We start from the raw sequence: 18,102 nt of genomic DNA, 5'->3' as shown, positions 1-18,102 counted from the left end.
GTCTATCACAATGCTCATTCCCTTCCACTGCAGGTATCCCACTCTGTCTTTTCTTCCTGGTCCGTGATTTCCAAACCCCACCCTTGCTGTTCTCTATCAGATTCTCTCTAATCACTGTACACTTTTGCCAACAGTCACTCAAGCACATTTCTATGCCAGCGAGTGCTGAGCAGAGAGGTTGTTGTGGGTGTTGCAATGCTGCAATACAGTAAATGTTCAGCTCAGCTTCATTTAAAATATCCAGTATCCAAAGGATTAAGTTCTTTGAGACCTTTCTGAAGTAAATGTTAGAAACGTGCATAACTGGACACAGCTGTATGCAACAAGCAATGCAGAATGAAGAGCTGGTGGGACGTGACATGACTTTGGTGGCATGACACACAATGCCACATTCTGCATGGCCTACAGTTTCCCCTTCTGGGAGGCTCCACTGAAATGTCAGCAGCATGCCCACCCCTGTGAGGAGCCAGAGGCAGCAGAAAACACACATTTCCAAAGCAAGTGTTTGTCAGAAACAACTGTTTCATGGGAGAAAAAGAACCATCATGACGAGGGTGAACTAAATTCTTGCACTTGTTGAACCGATGACTTACAAAGCACAGGACAGTGACAAAGACACTCCAGAGTATTTTTGAAAACAGGCTGACTGCAGCTCGGTTAAAACAGACTCGCTCACGCCCATCGACTGGCCTTTACAGTGACTTCTTTACGCGAGTGACTTCAGACTTGAGCCGTGGGAGCAGTGAGTGAGGACTCGTCATCTACGTAGTGACACAGGGTTAGGGTTACATATATTGCGGAGGGGTGGCTTCCAAACGGCCCTGCGCGCTCGCTCGGGGAACTTTGGAAGGTCCGGTTTGTACCGGCGGAACTCCCGGCGCGGGCACACCGCACTCCCACCGCACCTGCGGCTGCCGGCGCTGAGCCGTGCCGGGCTGAGCCGTGCCGGGCTGAGCCGTGCCGGGCTGAGCCGTGCCGTACCGGGGCTGAGCCGTGCCGTGCCGGGCTGAGCCGTGCCGTGCCGGGGCGGGGCAGGGTTGGGCGGGGCAGGGCGGGGCTGCTCGGCCCCGAGGCGGGGAGGGGAGGGGAGGGCGCGGCCCCGCCCGGCCCAGCCCAGCCCAGCCCGCGCACCCCGGTCCCGCCTGCCCCCCGCAGCACACGACCCGCCATGGAGAGGCGCTGGCGCTGCCCAGAGCCGTGCAGCCGGGGGAGCGAGCGGCGGCTGCCGGCCGGGGGCGGCCGGGGGAGGCACAGCCGGGCGGCGGGCAGGTGAGGCGGGCAGGGGCGGCAGCGCTGCCCAGGCGCTTGGTGCCCGGCGGCTGCCCCGGCGGGGGCGAGGGGCGAGAGGGGACGGGCTGGCCAGCGGACTGCTGTCGGGGCGCTGCCCGGAGTCGCCGCCGAAGCCGGTGTTCCGTGTTGTGTCGTCCCGGCTGGTTTCCCCTATCCCGCCCCATCGGCTGGAGATGAGCGCCGAAGCGGAGGGGCCGTCGCGGGCGGATGGTGCCGGCGGGGACAGCACGAGGTGACGCCGCCTCAGGTACCTTCAGTGGCTCCCTCGGCATCCTCGCGGGTGCGGGAGGCGCTGGGCTGTGCGACACCCGCCTGACCTCCGCCCCGCTGGAGGCACCGCTCGGAGCAGCGCGGACCGTGCGGTGTCCCTGGGACGGTACCCAGAAGCAGCATCCCCACCCTGGCCCGGCCGCCCGCAGGCGGGGCAGTCCTCTCTGCAGCCGTGTTGTGGTTTTGATCCAGGAGAGTGTGGGCTGCCGCTGGCAGCTACAGGATGAAGTCGCCTCCCTGCTGCATGTCTCTTTCTTCCCAAGCATCCTTGGAGGAGCCGGGGAGTAGCACGTCCCTGGGTTCGCTGGACTCCAGTGTTTTCTCCAGCGAGGAAGAGCAAGGACCCTTGCTCCAGAAGGTCATTCCCTCCCTGGACTGCTTTACTATCAATGTAGGAGGCAGCCGCTTTGTGATGTCCCAGCAAACTTTGTCTTGCTACCCTGACACCCGCCTTGGCAAACTGGCAGTAGTCGTCTCTGCTGCCCGGGATGTGGCTTCTGGCCTCCTTGAGCTTTGTGATGATGCCAACCTTGTGGAGAATGAGTATTTCTTTGATCGGAGCTCACAGGCGTTTCACTACATCCTGAATTACTACCAGACCGGGAGGCTGCATGTGATGGAGCAGCTTTGTGCACTCTCTTTCCTGCAAGAGATCCAGTACTGGGGTTTGGATGAGCTCAGCATTGATTCTTGCTGCAGGGACCGGTGAGTTGTGGGACGATGAGGCTTGCGGGATTGTGGGCTAGGTGAGTTCAGCATTGCCTTGCATTCAGGGACACTCAGGTGAGCGACCCAGCAGTGGGGATAGGTGAGGCAGCAGGGCATTCAGAAAAGGTGTGAGTTGAGCCCCAAGTGCTGCTCTAGAGGTGGATGGGTGTCAGAAATGGGAGGAGATGAGTTGGGTGAGGTCACAGTTAAAATTTGCTGTGGGAAAAGTTGTTGGTGAGATCAAGATAGTGAGACAGTAACAGGGTCTGGGATCTCCTGTAGTGGCTTCAGACTGGCCCTAGAAGCTCAAAATGTTTAAAAGGATAGTGCCAGACATGAAAAAGATTGTGAAAGGAGAGATGCTTCTTCAATCACTCAGTTTGAGGTTATCATAGAGGGATTAGATGTGGAGTCAGGCATAATGCTGGGAGTGTTTGGATCCTCCCCACCTGCACTTTAATTTTGAAGGATTTCCAAATCCAAGCTGGAGAGGTAGAAGGGGGGTTGGTCACCTGCCAGGCTGAGTGTGGGTGGCATGGCTCCAGGAGGAGCCATGAAAGGAAGCATCGCACGTGGATGTAGCAGCTTACAGGGAGGGGGCAGCAACAGCGGGAACATGGCTCGCTGGAGACAAATTATAGCAGGCACTTTAGGAACGAGGTGGGTTTTGACTGCACCACCCCCAGGATGTTTCTGTTAATTCTATTGCAGTTAATTTTTTCCACCATATTTAATGTCACTGGTTTGGTTTTTTAGTATTGAAGAAATTAATTTTCTAAGCAGAGTAACTGCTATTTATCTATAGCAGTTATGTCAAAATTATTAGAAGGAAACGAAGTAATCCCATCCCAAAAGCATACCAGAGTTATCCTACCCTAGTATGGTTCAGTTCTTCAGCTGAGAAAGTTGAAGCCTAGTTTTCATCTCTTTCTTTCTTCTCTGGTAGGTGTAAGTGGAAGCTCCTAATGCTTTGGTGATACGTGGAGCTACAGACCTCTTTGGCATATGCAGGACTAACTGTATTGAAGGCAAAATTGCATAACCTCTTTAGCTAAGGCTTGAGCTTTGCAGCAGTCAAAAAGAAAGATATTAAAGAAAAAGATACTTTTTTAGTGTACTTTGGGTATGTTTATGTTTCACAAAATTCCATTGTAAATATACTCTTGCTCTAACAAAACACTATATATTTACAGTTTGTAAGTTTTAGTACAAATGCTTTGCACTTTGTGTGAGAACTCAAATATCTAAACCTATATATCTTTGTCATCTTAGTGTGCATTGATCAGAAGTTCACCCATGAACTGTATGGCTTTTATTATGCCTTCAGTTTTACTATTGCAAATATGGACCAGTGTAATAAAAATGCAACATAATTAATCAAATTGAGAACTGTTTAAAAACAGAGGATCTGGTTGTGCCAGGATTGCTTCCAAGAATACATGTTAGTCGTGCAGCAGATCCTAGTGTAGTCAACATGGTCCATATAAATAAATCTCTCTCAGTAAAATTACTCTGCATATAGAAAATATCACTGATGTGAAATGGGGGAATAGAAGTATATCAGGTCAGTGGAAACATGCTGCAGGGTCTCAATTAATAAAAACTTCAACCATATTCTTGATAATAGGGTCTTCTGAGCTTACAAAAAGTAAACTTTAATGTATATTCATATGACTTGCATAGTAAATGATAAGACAAGCATCGGCATGTTGGTATTAAAAATCTCTTGGGGGTTGTTCCTGGGCAGGTACTTCAGGAGAAAGGAGCTGAGTGAAGCCTTAGACATCAAGAAAGATGCAGAAGAACTGGATGCCCAAGATGAAGAAGAGGATTTTTCTGGTAGCCTCTGTCCCAATGTCAGACAGAAACTTTGGGAAGTTTTGGAAAAGCCTGGCTCCTCTGCAGTGGCCAGGACTTTTGGCACTTTGTCCATGGTTTTTGTTGTTGTGTCCATTGCCAACATGGCTCTGATTTCTGTAGAGCTAAGCTGGCTGCCCCCACCACTGCTGGATGCCCTAGAGTACCTGTGCATTGCATGGTTCACAGCAGAGTTTGTTCTGAGGCTGCTGTGTGCACGAGATCGGTGTCGCTTCCTAAGGAGTGTGGCAAACATCATCGACCTCCTTGCTATTCTGCCTTTCTACATCACCCTGCTGGTAGAGAGCCTGTGTGATGGTGAGAGCTCCCAGGAACTGGAGAATGTGGGGCGTATTGTCCAAGTGCTGAGACTGCTCAGAGCCCTGCGGATGTTGAAGCTGGGGAGACATTCAACAGGTACATTTGGCCATGGCTGTGGTACTTCTCAGTTTTGCTGCCTGCAACAGTTGTCCCTGTGCACAGTCCTCCATTTTGTGTGTTTTTCTGCCAGAGCTTTTTTACACAATCTGTTAGCAGTAATGGCTTGTGAAAATCTTACTTTTGAACGTTATAACTGAGTGACAAGGACCTTATCCCATAAATTTTAGCTTTCCCTACAGCCTTGTATATTGTTTGCATAGAACAATTACAAAAACAGACGTCAAAATTGTATGCTGTAAATCATTTACCAGTCATTCATAGTGTGATAAATGTTAAAACATATATTTGAGTTGATTTTATTAGGGAAGATGCAGAGATTGTCAGCCCACACTTTTTGTATTATCCAAGGCCCACCAATAACAGCTGTCTCAATTTGGTTTGCTTGAAAGTACGTGCAAAGAAATACGTAATGATTTTGTCCATGTCATAGATCCTGAAAACAACCACAGTGGAGAACATTTCAAGGAAACTGTTTAAAACTGAATCTTTGCAGATGATGGGTTGAGGGGCTCTCTGGCCCCATTGTATACTGAATACTGGTATTCCAGTGGTATGTGGAACCCATCTGGGGGCTGCTTACTCAGTGGGACCTAGGTGCAGCACAGTGCAGCAGTGCCAGGTTCAGCCATTGTTCACCAGTTGGTGTGGGGCCTTTAGTGTCCAGATGCTTCTGACAGGTCAGTAGACAGATGAACAGCAAGAAGGGGTGGGACAGAAGGTGAAATGCATTTCTGTGAACTAACACAGGTGGGGGAGGAGGGGTGGAAATCAGGCCTCTGCGTTTACCGAAAGTGTCTCTGAGGCTGTTGAGAGATCACTCCAGCCAGCACTGCCCTGGTGCTGTACAGAAAGACCCTTCTCACACCTGAGCCGGTGTAAGGCACAGATTCTCACTCACCCAGAGAGCTGGATAGCTCATGCGTTACCAGAGACAAAGAATCCAGAGGCTCAATCGGCTGGATGTTCCAAATGTTTATTCCGAAGGGGTCCAGCGTAAAAGAGGAAGATGAGCCCCAGGTGTCCCTAGATATAGGGATCACCTGGGGTCAGGGGAGAGGAGGAGGGGGGAACACCACAACCAATGGGGTGAAGGGAGGGATGGAGTCAGGGGTTGGGTTACAGCCAGGGAGATTTACATAATTTGGGGAGGGACTTATCATGTTACTCAGACTAGGATGTTTCCCACCAGTGAAGCCCTGCTGTACTGGAACCACTTGGCTCCCCAGCAGTTCCTGAGGTGGTATCATGCACCACCACAGTGAACCATCTTGTTCACTCTCTCTGGTGAAAGGAAGGCATAAAAGTTAACATTTTCCAGCGGGAATTTATCAGAGGAAGCTGAGAATTATTGGAAAGTGTTGAATTTCCTCTTGTGTTCCCCCTGGTTTTATTACTGCTTCATGGCATGTGCATGCCTGGCTATATGAAAGAATAAAAGCTGTCTTGACATTTTCAAAATGATTTTATGTTCCCACTTAAATCAGTGCAGAATACAATGCTGTATTTTACAGGAGAAATGTTCAGCCAACACTCAGAACTTTGAAAAATTATATCCTAACAGTAAATTACGTTCTCTGTCTTGCAATATTATCCTGTGCTGAAGTCAGGGATGTTCTTTCTTAAAATGCACCCAATGTCCCCTTCCAGGATTTCCAGCCATGAAGCAGGAATGATTTGATTTCTCTCCATATATTTGGAGAGCCACCTCTGTGAACTGGCCCCAGTTCAGCAGGAATTAAGTGTGCTCACAGCAGCAGGATGTTTCTTATTTTTGTTCCCCCTGAAGGGTAGCAAACCTGCCTGCCAGTGGCTGGGAGTAGCTTTGATGCTACTTATAATCATAAGCATAATCATAGTGGTTTGGGAAGTATCTCAATCTTACTCTCTGCCCTAGATTGTGCCTATACTGATGCATAATTGTCCTTTAGAAAGCAGTTGAGAGGAAGCTTGTAATGATTCAGTCTGGTAATGTGTTAGTTTTGCTTCGTTATAAGTTTTACAGGGTTTAGTAGAGTTTTTTGCAAGAAAGGCTTATACCCACTTTTGATGGTAGTTGTAATGTGAATGCAATCCTCTCTAATCATGTTTTGAAAATAAGAAAAATATTTGATCTCATCAAGGCACTTTTGTGCTGACTAACAAAACAGTCATCCAAAAGTATGTTGATTCTAGTTAAAAAGTTTTCATTTTATTGCATTTTACTGTTACAGAATGAAAGTGTTCATTCTGACACTCAGTTTTGTGGCTCTTTCTATCAACTTGAAATCAGATGTTTCAGATATTTGGATAACTGTTAACTTCAGGTATCCATACTTTCAGGGATGGTCTAAACACTTGTGTCTGTTTATTCTTAAATTCATTATTCAATATTACCACAGTTTGTCACAGCATTGAGTGGCATTGAGTTTATTAATACCATATAAGGTAGAAGTGAATCAATTATATACAAATGTGCTGTCCTGATCTGGAGGTGTGCTATCTCCTTTTTACTGGAATCAAAATACCAGTTTCAAGATACAAGAAGATACAACATATGTATCTATTTAAACTGCTCGGGGCAGTGTTACCATCACTGTGCAAGCTTGCTTCTTTGGTAGGTCAGTTGCTGCCCACTTAGGTCCAGAATGCTAAATCAAATCTGTGCAATTTAAATGTGGAAAGTGCCAGTTCTGATCTTCTGTCCAAAGAAGTTTGTTAATGTACTTCTAAATACATCCTTTCCCACAGCTCCTAATACAAGATGAACCCCATGTGTATCATACATAGGGACCATCCTCCTTGCACATACCTAGACAGTCCTGATAAACCTCAGTATTCAGGAGTGGCTCTCAAAACTCTACTGCTCCCTTGCCTTGGATCTGACAGCTGCCTCCCAGTGAAGCTTCTCTCCAACGCCTACATGCTCAGACCAGACAAAGCTTCATGCTTATGCTTCACTGCTCAGTTGTTTCATGTGGCTAGATGAGTGCAAGAGCAGAAGATTCATGTCTGCAGGCAGCAGCTTCTCTTTCACCAAGTAGGGGTGTTCACAGCCACAAGGAGAACATCTCTCTGGTAGTGTGCACAGCCATAGCAAAGCTGAGATCACAGCAGCCTGTCCCTGCTGTCAGGGGCAGAAGTGAGTGAGGCCAAAAAACATCTTTTTTTCACTTTCAAGTAATAGCAACTTAACCCTTTCTGTGGGAGAAGAAAGAAAGGAAGAAAGGAAAAAATGAGAAAAGTAATTTCTGACTCTTTGGCTCACTGGAGGGATGTGATACCTAGAAACACCTGGGCTAGAGAGATGTGAGTGTGTAGTTACTTACGCAAAGCACTACATTTCATCAAGGAACCACTGAGAAATCAGTAGAATCCTATATCCATAAAGTACCTATATCCATGTAGCTAAGGGGCAAGACTACTCTTCCAATATAGCAAAGTTATGGATTTTAGTAGTTTCAAGAATAGATGAGAACTGAAGCTGCACTTTTCATGGTCTCAGATGCTCCCCAGCTGTTGCCTTCCTCCTGGGGCCATATTTTCTGTGAAGTTTTGCTGGTCTCCTCTGGAAAACAGGCACAGAGGGACTTCTTAAGGAGAAGTAGGGTGTGAGCATCTTACTTTTAATGGCGATGTTTGAGAGAAGACCATAGCATATTTCAAGCTGTCATGCTCTGGAGACATGAAAAGTTGAAACTTCGGTGCTTTTTGTGCCAAAACTTTAGGATTATTTAAACGCTGTGTAAATTGAAGCTCTGATATATCAACTTGTATTGCCAAGTCACTTTAGACAAAAGAGAAATAGAACTTGACCTGCATGGCAGAAGTGTTTTCACTTCCTCCTACCAGGGCTGGGGCTGCTTGCCAGCCTCACACCAACGCTGTTACAGCACCTTGGCACCTTCCAAGCACGAGTAACCAAGCTGTCACAGCTCCTGGCAAGGAGTTCTCATGAGAAGCTGTAAGACTTGCTGAGGTGTCTCTGCTGGAACAGCCCTGGTTTGGCCATGTGCCATGGCTCAGAGACATTTTAAAAAGGTACAAAGTAATATAGTAGTATAATTTATACATGTGATTACACCAACTGATTCCCCCTTAGAATGAGCTGTGGAGTCCAGTAACTTCTCTGATTCATAGATTTGCCTAAAAATGTCTGCTGACTTCATCTAAAGACATGAAGAATTATATCTTAATTTTAGATGAGTATATTAGAACTAAAAATAATGAAAAGAAAAAATCAGACCCTGAACAGTTAGAATAATTAACGAATGGAGAAAGTGAGGATGTCATCAATGTGATACAAAGAGTCAACAGTTACTGTTCTGTTCCTCCTTATTTTAATCTATTTTATGTGAAAGTTGGCTCTCTTTTTTAGCTATAATATTCTCAAGAATATTCTCAAAAAACCCTGGCTTTTACAGTATTCATTTATGCTTTGAAAAGAAGTACTACAGGGATAATTTTAAATTGTACCTTCTTCGTAGCTCACCTGAAAGGACTTACTCTTCTGACTTGTTCAGTAGGAAGTTTTACAGGGCAAGGGATCAAAGTAGCTTCCTTGGAAGATGAGAATTTGATCTGGGTCCTTGTAATTGTCCCATAGGGCTTTTGCACTGCTGATATTAGGATTTCCAAAATATGGAGGCAGTCATATCGACAGAGGAAAGATTCCACTGATATATCTTATTCCCCTTATGTTAAAAGATTTAATCTGTATAATTGTAATAAACATTCTACAGATCGTAGTTATATAAAGCCTCAATATGGGCAAGTTCTTTACTGGAGTTGATAGTAGATAGCATTGGAAAAAAAAAACAACATTCCCTCCAAACTACTCTGTACTTCCATTATTTGCTGTACATAAACAAAACCTTTAAAATCCATTAGACCTGCAGGGGAAAAGAAAGAGCCAAAACCAAGAAATTTTAACAACTTGTAGTTTGAGACTATGGAAAAATCAAATTGCTTAGAACACTAATGAGCATATGAAGTCTGCAAGAGGAGGCAGAGCCTCAGCAAGCTGTTTCGCAAACACTGGTTTAGTGAGAAGTGTACCCATGAAGGGTAATTCATAAGCATTATGTTTTTCTCATTTATTAGAGAAAACATCTCACATTTTTAAAGAGCAGTATTAAAAACCAATCCAAAGTGATTCAAAAGATAATTTCAGTCTCCTATGTGTCTCAGCTGAATTGGTACCCTGTTATCTTCCTTCTTTGTTTACGTGTGCAACATTTATCCATCGCACTGTTTTTGGATTTACTTTCCTGCTTGCTTTTTGGGGCAGTCTAGCCTTGAAGCAGCACCTCCATCAGAAATATAGGGAGTTATGGAGAATGGTCCTGAACTCCCCATGCAGCTCATGGGCAAAAGGACTGGTGCAGAATGTCAGTGAATTAGCAGGATTCCATGCTTGCATTGAGAGGCTATCTCCAGTTTGGCACAAGTGCAGCTGCTGGTGGAAAACCATATATGTTTTGGTGTCTAAAGATCCAAGATAATGATAGGGTTTTGGAGGGGAAAGCAGGGTCAAAGAAAATGTGTGACAACTATAAAAGGATTGAAAACAGTCCTTAAAGAAAAAGTTCTTGAGTGAACTGAACTGGGGCCTAAGCACTCACATGAGAATACAAATTTGGTAACTAAGGGCTCCTTGGTCCAAGAGAAAAATAGGACAATGACTGGAAAACAGAGGTTTGGCACTTTCAGACTCCAAGTGCAGGTGCTTTCAGTGTATTTTTAAGTAGTTGAGAATAGTGCCAGGTCTTCTCGTACAGCCAATTGCTAAATCAAGATAGCGTTGTTTGTCTAAATTATATGTGTACATAGTTCAAATTATATGTAATGACAATAATTCCTATGCTCTGTATTAAGAAAATAGAAATTATGTCAGAAGTCCAGTCTGACCTTGTGATCTATTTCTTTAAATCACTTTTTCCCCAGGAGTGTTTAGAGCAGCACCTCTTTTTAGCCTACCAGGGTTGGTGCCCCATTAGGCCAGAAGTGCTGGTGGGAGATGTGGTGGTCAGAGGGCATTGTGGGCATGGTGACCATGAAGTGAGAGAGTTTTCAGTTCTTGGTGAAGTGAAGAAAGGGGTCAACAAAACCTCTCACTTGAACTTCTACAGGGCAGAATTTGGCCTGTTCAGGACACGGGTTCAGAGAGTCCCTCGGGAAACAGCCCTTGAAAACAGAGGGGTCCAGGATGACTGGACTTACTTTTAGAAAGATATCTTAAAGGCAGAGGAGCAGGCTGTCCCTGTGTGCCTAAAGACAAGCCAGGGAGGAAAAGGAGCAGCCTGGATGCACAGGGAGCTTCTGCTGTAACTCAGGGAAGAAAAGAGAGTTAATGACCTTTGAAAGGAGAGGAACTCAGGAAAATGTAGAGAGAAAATCAGAAAAGCAAAAGCTCAGCTAGAGCTCAGTCTGGCCACTACTTTGAATGGTAATAAAAAGTGGGTTTATAAATACATTACCAACAGAAGGAGGGCCAAGGAAAATCTCTGTCCTTTATTGGATGCAGAGGAAGGAACATTATCACCAAGGATGAGGAGAAGGCTGGGGTACATAATACCTTCTTTGCCTCAGTCTTTCACAGAGAGACTGGGTATCCTCATGGCAACCAGCCCCCTAAGCTGGTAGACAGGGACAAGTGGCAGAACAGACCCCCTGCAATCCAAGAGGACGTAGTTAGTCACCTGCTGTGCCACTTAGACACTCACAGGTCTATGAGGCCAGATGGGATTCCTCCTAGGGTGATGAGGAATCTGGTGGAAAAGCTCATCAAGCTGCTCACCATCATTTTTCATCAGTCTTGGTTAACCAGGGAGCTCCCAGGTAACTAGAAGTTAGCAAATGTAATGCCCATCTACAAGAAGGGTCAGAATGAGACTCCATTTCGTTCCAGAGGGAACGACAGCACTCACCTTCGTGCTGAGGGAAGTTATGGAACAGATCTCCTTGAGTGTGATCACATGGCATGCACAGGACAGCCAGGGGATCAAGCCCAGCCTTCATGGGTTTAGGAAAGGCTGGTTCAGCCAAGGCTTGACCATCCTGATCTTATATGACCACATGGCCTGCCTAGTCAATGAGGGAAAGGTTATGGATGTTGTCTGCCTGGACTTCGGTAAAGTCTTTGACACAGGCTCCCACAGCATTCCCCTGGAGAAAGTGGCCGCCCATGGCCTGAAGAGGTGCACTCTTTGCCGGGGTAAAAACTGGCTGGAGGACCAGCCCTAGGGAGTGGTAGCGAATGGTGCCACATCCAGTTGATGGCCAGTCACTAGTGGGGCCCCCAAGGCTCAGTATTGGGGCCAGTCCTGTTTAATAAATTTACTGATGATCTGTATGAGGGAATTGAGTTGTACCTTCAGCCAGTTTTTAGATGAAACAAAGCTGGGTGGAAGTGTTGATCTGCTGAAGGATAGGAGGGCTCTGCAGAGGGATCTGGACAGGCTGGATAGATGGGCTGAGACAAACAGCATGAGGTTCATTAAAGCCAAGTGCTGGGTTCTGCACTTGAGTCACAACAAGCCCCGCAGCACAACAGGCTGGGGAAGAGTGGCTGGAAAGCTGCCCAATGGAAAAGGACCAGTAGTGTTGGTTAGCAGCTGTGCCCAACTGTCCATGAAGGCCAATGGCATCCTGGCCTGGATAGTCTGGCCAAATGGACAAAGAAAGTTATTATCACCCTGTACTCAGCACTGGTGAGGCCACACCTCAAATCCTGTGTCCAGTTCTGGGCCACTCACTACAAGAAAGATGTTTAGATACTGGAGCATGTCCAGAGAAGGACAACAAAACTGGTGAAGGATCAAGAGAGTTAATCACATGAGGAGTGGCTGAGGGAGCTGGGGTTGTTCAGCCTGGAGTAAAAGAGGCTCAGGGGGGACTCTACCACTCTCTTTTTGTTGACTTTACAACAACCCGAAAGGAGGCTGTAACCAGGTGGAGTCAGCCTCTCCTCCCAGGCATCAAGCAACAGGAAAAGAGCAAACAGCCTCAGGCTGTGCCAAGGGAGGTTCAGGTTGGACATGAAGAAGAATTTCTTCATGGAAAGGCTGATTAAACATTGAAATGGGCTGCCCAGGGAGGTAGTGGAGTCACATTCCTGGAAGCGTTCATGAAACCACGGGATGTGTCACTTGGTGCTATGGTTTAGTTGACAAGCTGGTGTTCAGTTAAAGGTTGGACTCAATGACCTTGGAGATCTTTTCCAATCTTCATGAGTCTCTGATTCTCACGATACGTTCACCAGCATTCAAAATAAACCATAAAGCAGTCAGCTTTACATAAGAGATGTTTTGCAAAGTTATGATGACAGCTACGTGAATCAACCTACTGACAACATTTCTTGTCTTTCAGGCTTGCGGTCTCTTGGGATGACTATTGCTCAGTGCTATGAGGAGGTTGGCCTTCTGCTTCTCTTCCTCTCCGTAGGAATCTCTATATTCTCCACTGTGGAGTACTTCGCTGAGCAAGGTGTGCCAGGCACAACTTTCACAAGCGTACCTGGTGCTTGGTGGTGGGCGACAACTTCCATGACAACAGTTGGTTATGGTGACATTAGACCAGACACTACCATTGGTAAGGTCGTAGCCTTTATGTGTATACTGTCAGGAATACTGGTTTTGGCTTTGCCAATAGCTATAATAAATGACCGTTTTTCTGCCTGTTATTTTACACTGAAGATAAAAGAAGCCGCTCTTCGGCAGCGTGAAGCTTTAAAGAAACTCATGAAGAACTCATCAAGCGACTCAAATATCAATGTTAATTTACGAGACATCTACGCACGCAGTGTCATGGACATGCTGCGGTTAAAAAGCAGAGAGAGAGCAAGTACAAGGAGCAGTGGCGCAGATGATTTTTGGTTTTGACTTTGAAGTTACTTAACCTTGTATAGCGCATAGACTACTTCAGAAATGTAGTATTAAGCATCTCTTTTTTTATTATTTGCCACATAGTGTATTTGATTTTCCAGGTGGAGTTTTACTTTTTTGGACAGACAGAAATACCTATCATATACAAAAGGCAGAAATCATAACATGGAATCTCTGAAGGAGCTCTAAACCCTGCATTCAGAGCTGAATCATGGTGGGTGAGATGGGAAATAACAGATCCATGCAAGTAAAATAATGATGCAAGCATTTGTCTAATCTAAATCCCTACTAATGTATAATAATAAAGTGTTGGTGAAAATTGCCACGGTGTTTTGAATTTTAAACATCTAGGTTTTGTATTTGCACTTGGAGAACAAAAGTTAAAGTCATTAGGGAAAACTGAAAAGGGAAGTCTAAGAAAGTGAAATATTGAATAAATTTAATATGATGTTGCTATAACAAGCTTAATCTTGATCCTCTTTCTTATCCCCATCTTCTACTCCATTTGCATTAAAAAAAGGTTATTAATTCTGGGGCAGCATGAGGGTTGGGTTGGGGGGTTGGAATTTCCTCATTTGCAGAGAAGCAAAAGCCTACCAGATATGTAATGGGTTTTAGGAGACAGGGAGAAGTATCAAGGGGATGCAAGATCTATAGCAAGGTATAAAACAGTCATTAAATAAGTGCCATAATATAGAGCATCCTCTGTAGTTGCTTCAAAAGTTGCAGGACCTAAAACAGCCTTCGCACTACAGAAGTAATTTACAAACTTAGTTTGAACTATGCCTTCTCTATGTGTTTTGATTTCTATTACTTATATGTATAGTTAAGCAGTTTTTGTGCTCTAGTAAAGTCACCATTGGATAGCAGAAGATACAGAAATTGTAAAAGACAACAAGCTACTGATTTCTCTGTCTCCCATTAAAATCATAGGTATTCCAAGTGGACCAGATGTTTTTAGAGCTAATTATCTTCACTGATTCATTATTAGAAAAGTACTTCATTAAAATATTTTGTTTCAAAGGAAAAATGAGCACTTGTTGGACTGAATACTTGCTCTATGCAGTCATCAAAGTAAAAACCTAAAATAATCAAAGGTCTTTTCAGTCCAATTTCCCACCACCCACGTTTCCAGAGGCTCAATACCATTCTTAGCAAACAAAGCTTTTCTTTAATATAATTTCACTGATCTAGACTATGACTTTGCATAGAATGCATATAACTCAGCTATTAGGTTAAAACTAAAAAGTCACAAAACTCTCACATTTCACATTTCTTTTGGACAATATAAACAGTAAAAAGATACATCTATTAACTGTGGATTATTTAGCTTTATGTATTTATGCACATAAAAGACTTAAACTGCATTTGAAAATACATATGGATGGATGAAATAACCTGCTTTTAATAAACATTGAACTTGTTTTGAAACAACAGTGTGTTTTTCTGTCATTCCCTGTAAATAATGCTGTAAACACAATACAGTAACCAAGATTTTTGAGGCACCTTGATACAAACTGAGCAGCATATTAGCATGAAACTTCTGATTTGTCAGCTGGCATCAGTCAGCATTTGGATTTGGGTCCAGTGCAGCACACACAGCTGTTGCCAGGGTCAGAAGGAAGATGAAAACACTGGACACCAAAAGAGTGTCTTCCTCCACCAGAAATTGCTTAGGTGTGAAAATCTGTAGGTCATACTCATTGTCTGTGGTAAACAGAGAGCAACTGTGTTATCAGTGTTCCACTCTCCCCAAATACTCTATGAATCTATCACAAAACTCCCAGTGATGTCCAGGAGACAAAATTAATTCTGCAGGAGAAGGTCTGGTGCAGCTCACCCTAGGTTATTATTTCATAGCTCTTTGGATCAGGAAGTCTCTCAGGCTGCACAAATTGTACAGGCTGTTTCTCATTCAAAAGTCATTCTAATTATAGAGAATTAGGAAGAGGCTTTCATTGTGGGAAGGCTGTTTTGTAATGTCTTTTGTGCTCTCTTGTACAGCATCTGATCTGTGTTTGAGAAAGGAAATGCAGTTAGATAGCTGATTGATTCTCTTCAGGGAAAGGCTGCTTTATTGTATCCTGTGCTTTTTATGAAGGACTCAAAAGAATGAGAGAAATGTTCTGGGATGTATTTGTTGATTCATTCCTTTTACCATCTCTGGAGATAATTTCCTAGAAATTCCCATGGGGAAACTCATGTGGCTCAGACTTTATCCAGTAGTTGCTTTGGCCTCTGTTTTCAGACCTCTTGATTTTAAATTCAGACTCCCAAGCAGTGTTTGTCTGTCAATCATGTTGTTTATACAGAATGGTAATCTATCACATTATGGCCTGAGACTAGCAAATCATTTTACAGAGGAAGGCCAGTTCTGTTTTCAGCTCTACAGACAGAAGGACCAGAGCATTCATACTGAGAAACACACACTACAGGACATCACAACTCTAAAAATGAAGCTGCACCATGTATGTGCTATCACAGACTCGGGAAATAGCTCAGCCACCACTAAGGCACCAATTTAAGAATATTACTTTGCTATCTTTAGAATATCACACTAAAGAGAAGGAGATACTTTTGTCCTCACTTCTGTTCTGTCATCCCTCAGCAGACTTGGCAGACCTGATCAGTAACATTGGCTGAAAATGCAGCATTTTAGCTCAAAACACCAAGTATTTTCTTAAACTAACATCAAATAGTGTAGATGCAGCACATAGAAAGAAACCCTGCATTAACCTTGGTTCCTTGGTACAAAAAGCAGTAATAGTGAAAATTACAGAAACATAGAACCATGAAACAGTTTGGGTTGGAAGTGACATTAAAGATCATCTAGCTCCAAACCCTCTGGCATGGGCAGGGACACCTTCCTTCAACTTGACCAGGTTTCTCCAAGCCTCATCCAGCCTGGCCTCGAACACTTCCAGGGATGGAACATCCACAGCTTCTCTAGGTGTGTGCATAAACACAAGCAGGCAGCTGGGACAACCACAAAGTCACAGTTAGAATGCAAAACTCTATTTCTGTTTCCTTGCTAGCAGGGGGATCCTGAAAGCAGCACCTGGGCAAAGATACACAAGCAGAGATGCAGGCGCCTTTAAACTTGGTCCATGCTAGAGAAACGGCCTGATGGTCACTCAGGCTGCAAGGTCACTTGATTCCCAGATAAAAGGTCACTTTATTCATTTACTGTCCTCCTTGCCAATTTAACCCATACTTTCCAACACTGGGCAACCTTACCACTCTTGTAGGGAAGAATTTCTTCCTAAAATTTTATCTAAACCAACCTCTTTCAGTTTAAAGCCATTCCCCCTAGTCCTGTCACTACATTCTCTTGTAAAAATTTCTTTTCCAGCCTTCTTGTAGTGGCATAACTACAATGTAGACAAACAGTCTGAAAGATCTTTCATATTTCTTTATAGATGCTGAGGGACAGCTTTTCCTTTGGGCCAGTGTAGTCCAAACCCACGAAAATTTTTTAAACATCACTAAAATTGTTATAATTTTTACTTTAAAGAAAGGCAGCATCCTCCTGGGTCACTTTAGGCAGAGCATTGCCAGGAGGTCAAGGGAGATGGTCCTGTTCCTCAGCCTGATGAGACAGATCTGGGTGATGCATCCAGTGCTGGGCACTTTAGCACAAGAAAACAGGGACAGGCTACTGGAGGTAGTCCAGCAATGTAGTGGAGGCCCAGGTTGCAGAGCCCAGCACATTGGGAAACCCCTGTGTCCAGGAGAGGCAAGTGTGCTGGTAGCTGGGGGGAGATGGGGGGCTTTGGGAAGTGGGATTTATCAATTCTGGAGGCGTTTTAGAAAGGTATTTAGAAATTCATGTTTGCTAGTATTTTACATGTTACTTCTTGTATTGTAGTTATTTTGATCTTGAATGCATATTTCAATGATCATTTTAATTATGTGTTGTTAGTAAGTTAATAAACCACCTCATTTAATTATGTAAATTGAGCAATTTTTCCTTCAGACAGGAATTTTGCTGGTCAAATCTGATCTTGTGGGATTACATGTGGCAAATATGGTTGAGAGCAAAAAGGAGGAAAAAGGAAAGCAGAAAGTTGAGGTCTTTTGTAAAGTAATTCATGTTTTCTGACATAGCAAAGTGTTTTCATCTTGTTATGATTATTTTGATGATGAGTGACATGTTTTTCTCATTTGCTACAGTATTGTCCTCTCAAAGCTCCATTGAAGTATCCATGCATGAACACAGCTTTAGCAGGACATACTCAGTTGAGATGCTCACCATCCAAACCGCACTAGAGCAGCTGTTGCTGATGTCTCCTGTGCTCTCCCCACACAGCCTCACTGCAGAAAGGGTACAGCAGTGCAGGCTGTAGTCACACCTCTGACTGCAGACAGGGATCTACAGGGCTCTGGGTGCTTGAAAAGGTCATTCCACAAAGAGCAGGGCTGGAGTTAATTATGTCTCCAAGACTGAGATGCATTATTCAATTACAACCCCTTGTCAACCCGGCAGGGTTTTGAGAGAGTTTTCATGAGTCCTGTAATTATTACGGTTTTTCCTTTTGTATAAATGTAAATACTGGAAGACACATACATCTCCAGACAAAAGCACAGCTGCCACAGACTCGCTGTAGCAGTTTGGATACATTTAAATTTGGTAAATAGTGGGCTTGACCTAATGATCAGTCAGTAACTGAAGTCA

General features: G+C 44.3%; 1 protein-coding gene across 1 annotated transcript; it reads left to right on the top strand.

Moving 5' to 3' along the window:
* Positions 1-1,122: 1,122 nt before the first annotated feature.
* On the top strand, positions 1,123-14,863 carry KCNV1 (potassium voltage-gated channel modifier subfamily V member 1). Its single transcript, XM_085053429.1, has 3 exons — positions 1,123-2,265; positions 4,016-4,542; positions 12,913-14,863. Exons 1-3 carry the CDS (start codon positions 1,784-1,786, stop codon positions 13,422-13,424), a joined length of 1,521 nt encoding a protein of 506 aa, XP_084909555.1. The 5' UTR covers positions 1,123-1,783; the 3' UTR covers positions 13,425-14,863.
* Positions 14,864-18,102: the final 3,239 nt, after the last annotated feature.

Source organism: Lichenostomus cassidix, chromosome 2 (genome assembly GCF_008360975.1).
Source record: "Lichenostomus cassidix isolate B80296 chromosome 2, HeHo_3.0, whole genome shotgun sequence".
In the NCBI taxonomy this organism is placed as follows: Eukaryota; Metazoa; Chordata; class Aves; order Passeriformes; family Meliphagidae; genus Lichenostomus; species Lichenostomus cassidix.
This window is presented reverse-complemented; position numbering and strand designations above follow the sequence as displayed.

Bases quoted from the DNA above. Each gene is read 5' to 3' on its own strand.
- KCNV1 (XM_085053429.1), top strand. From the start codon at position 1,784: ATGAAGTCGCCTCCCTGCTGCATGTCTCTTTCTTCCCAAGCATCCTTG. The intron at 2,266-4,015 runs GTGAGTTGTGGG...GTTCCTGGGCAG, and splicing joins GATTCTTGCTGCAGGGACCG to GTACTTCAGGAGAAAGGAGC. The intron at 4,543-12,912 runs GTACATTTGGCC...CTTGTCTTTCAG, and splicing joins GCTGGGGAGACATTCAACAG to GCTTGCGGTCTCTTGGGATG.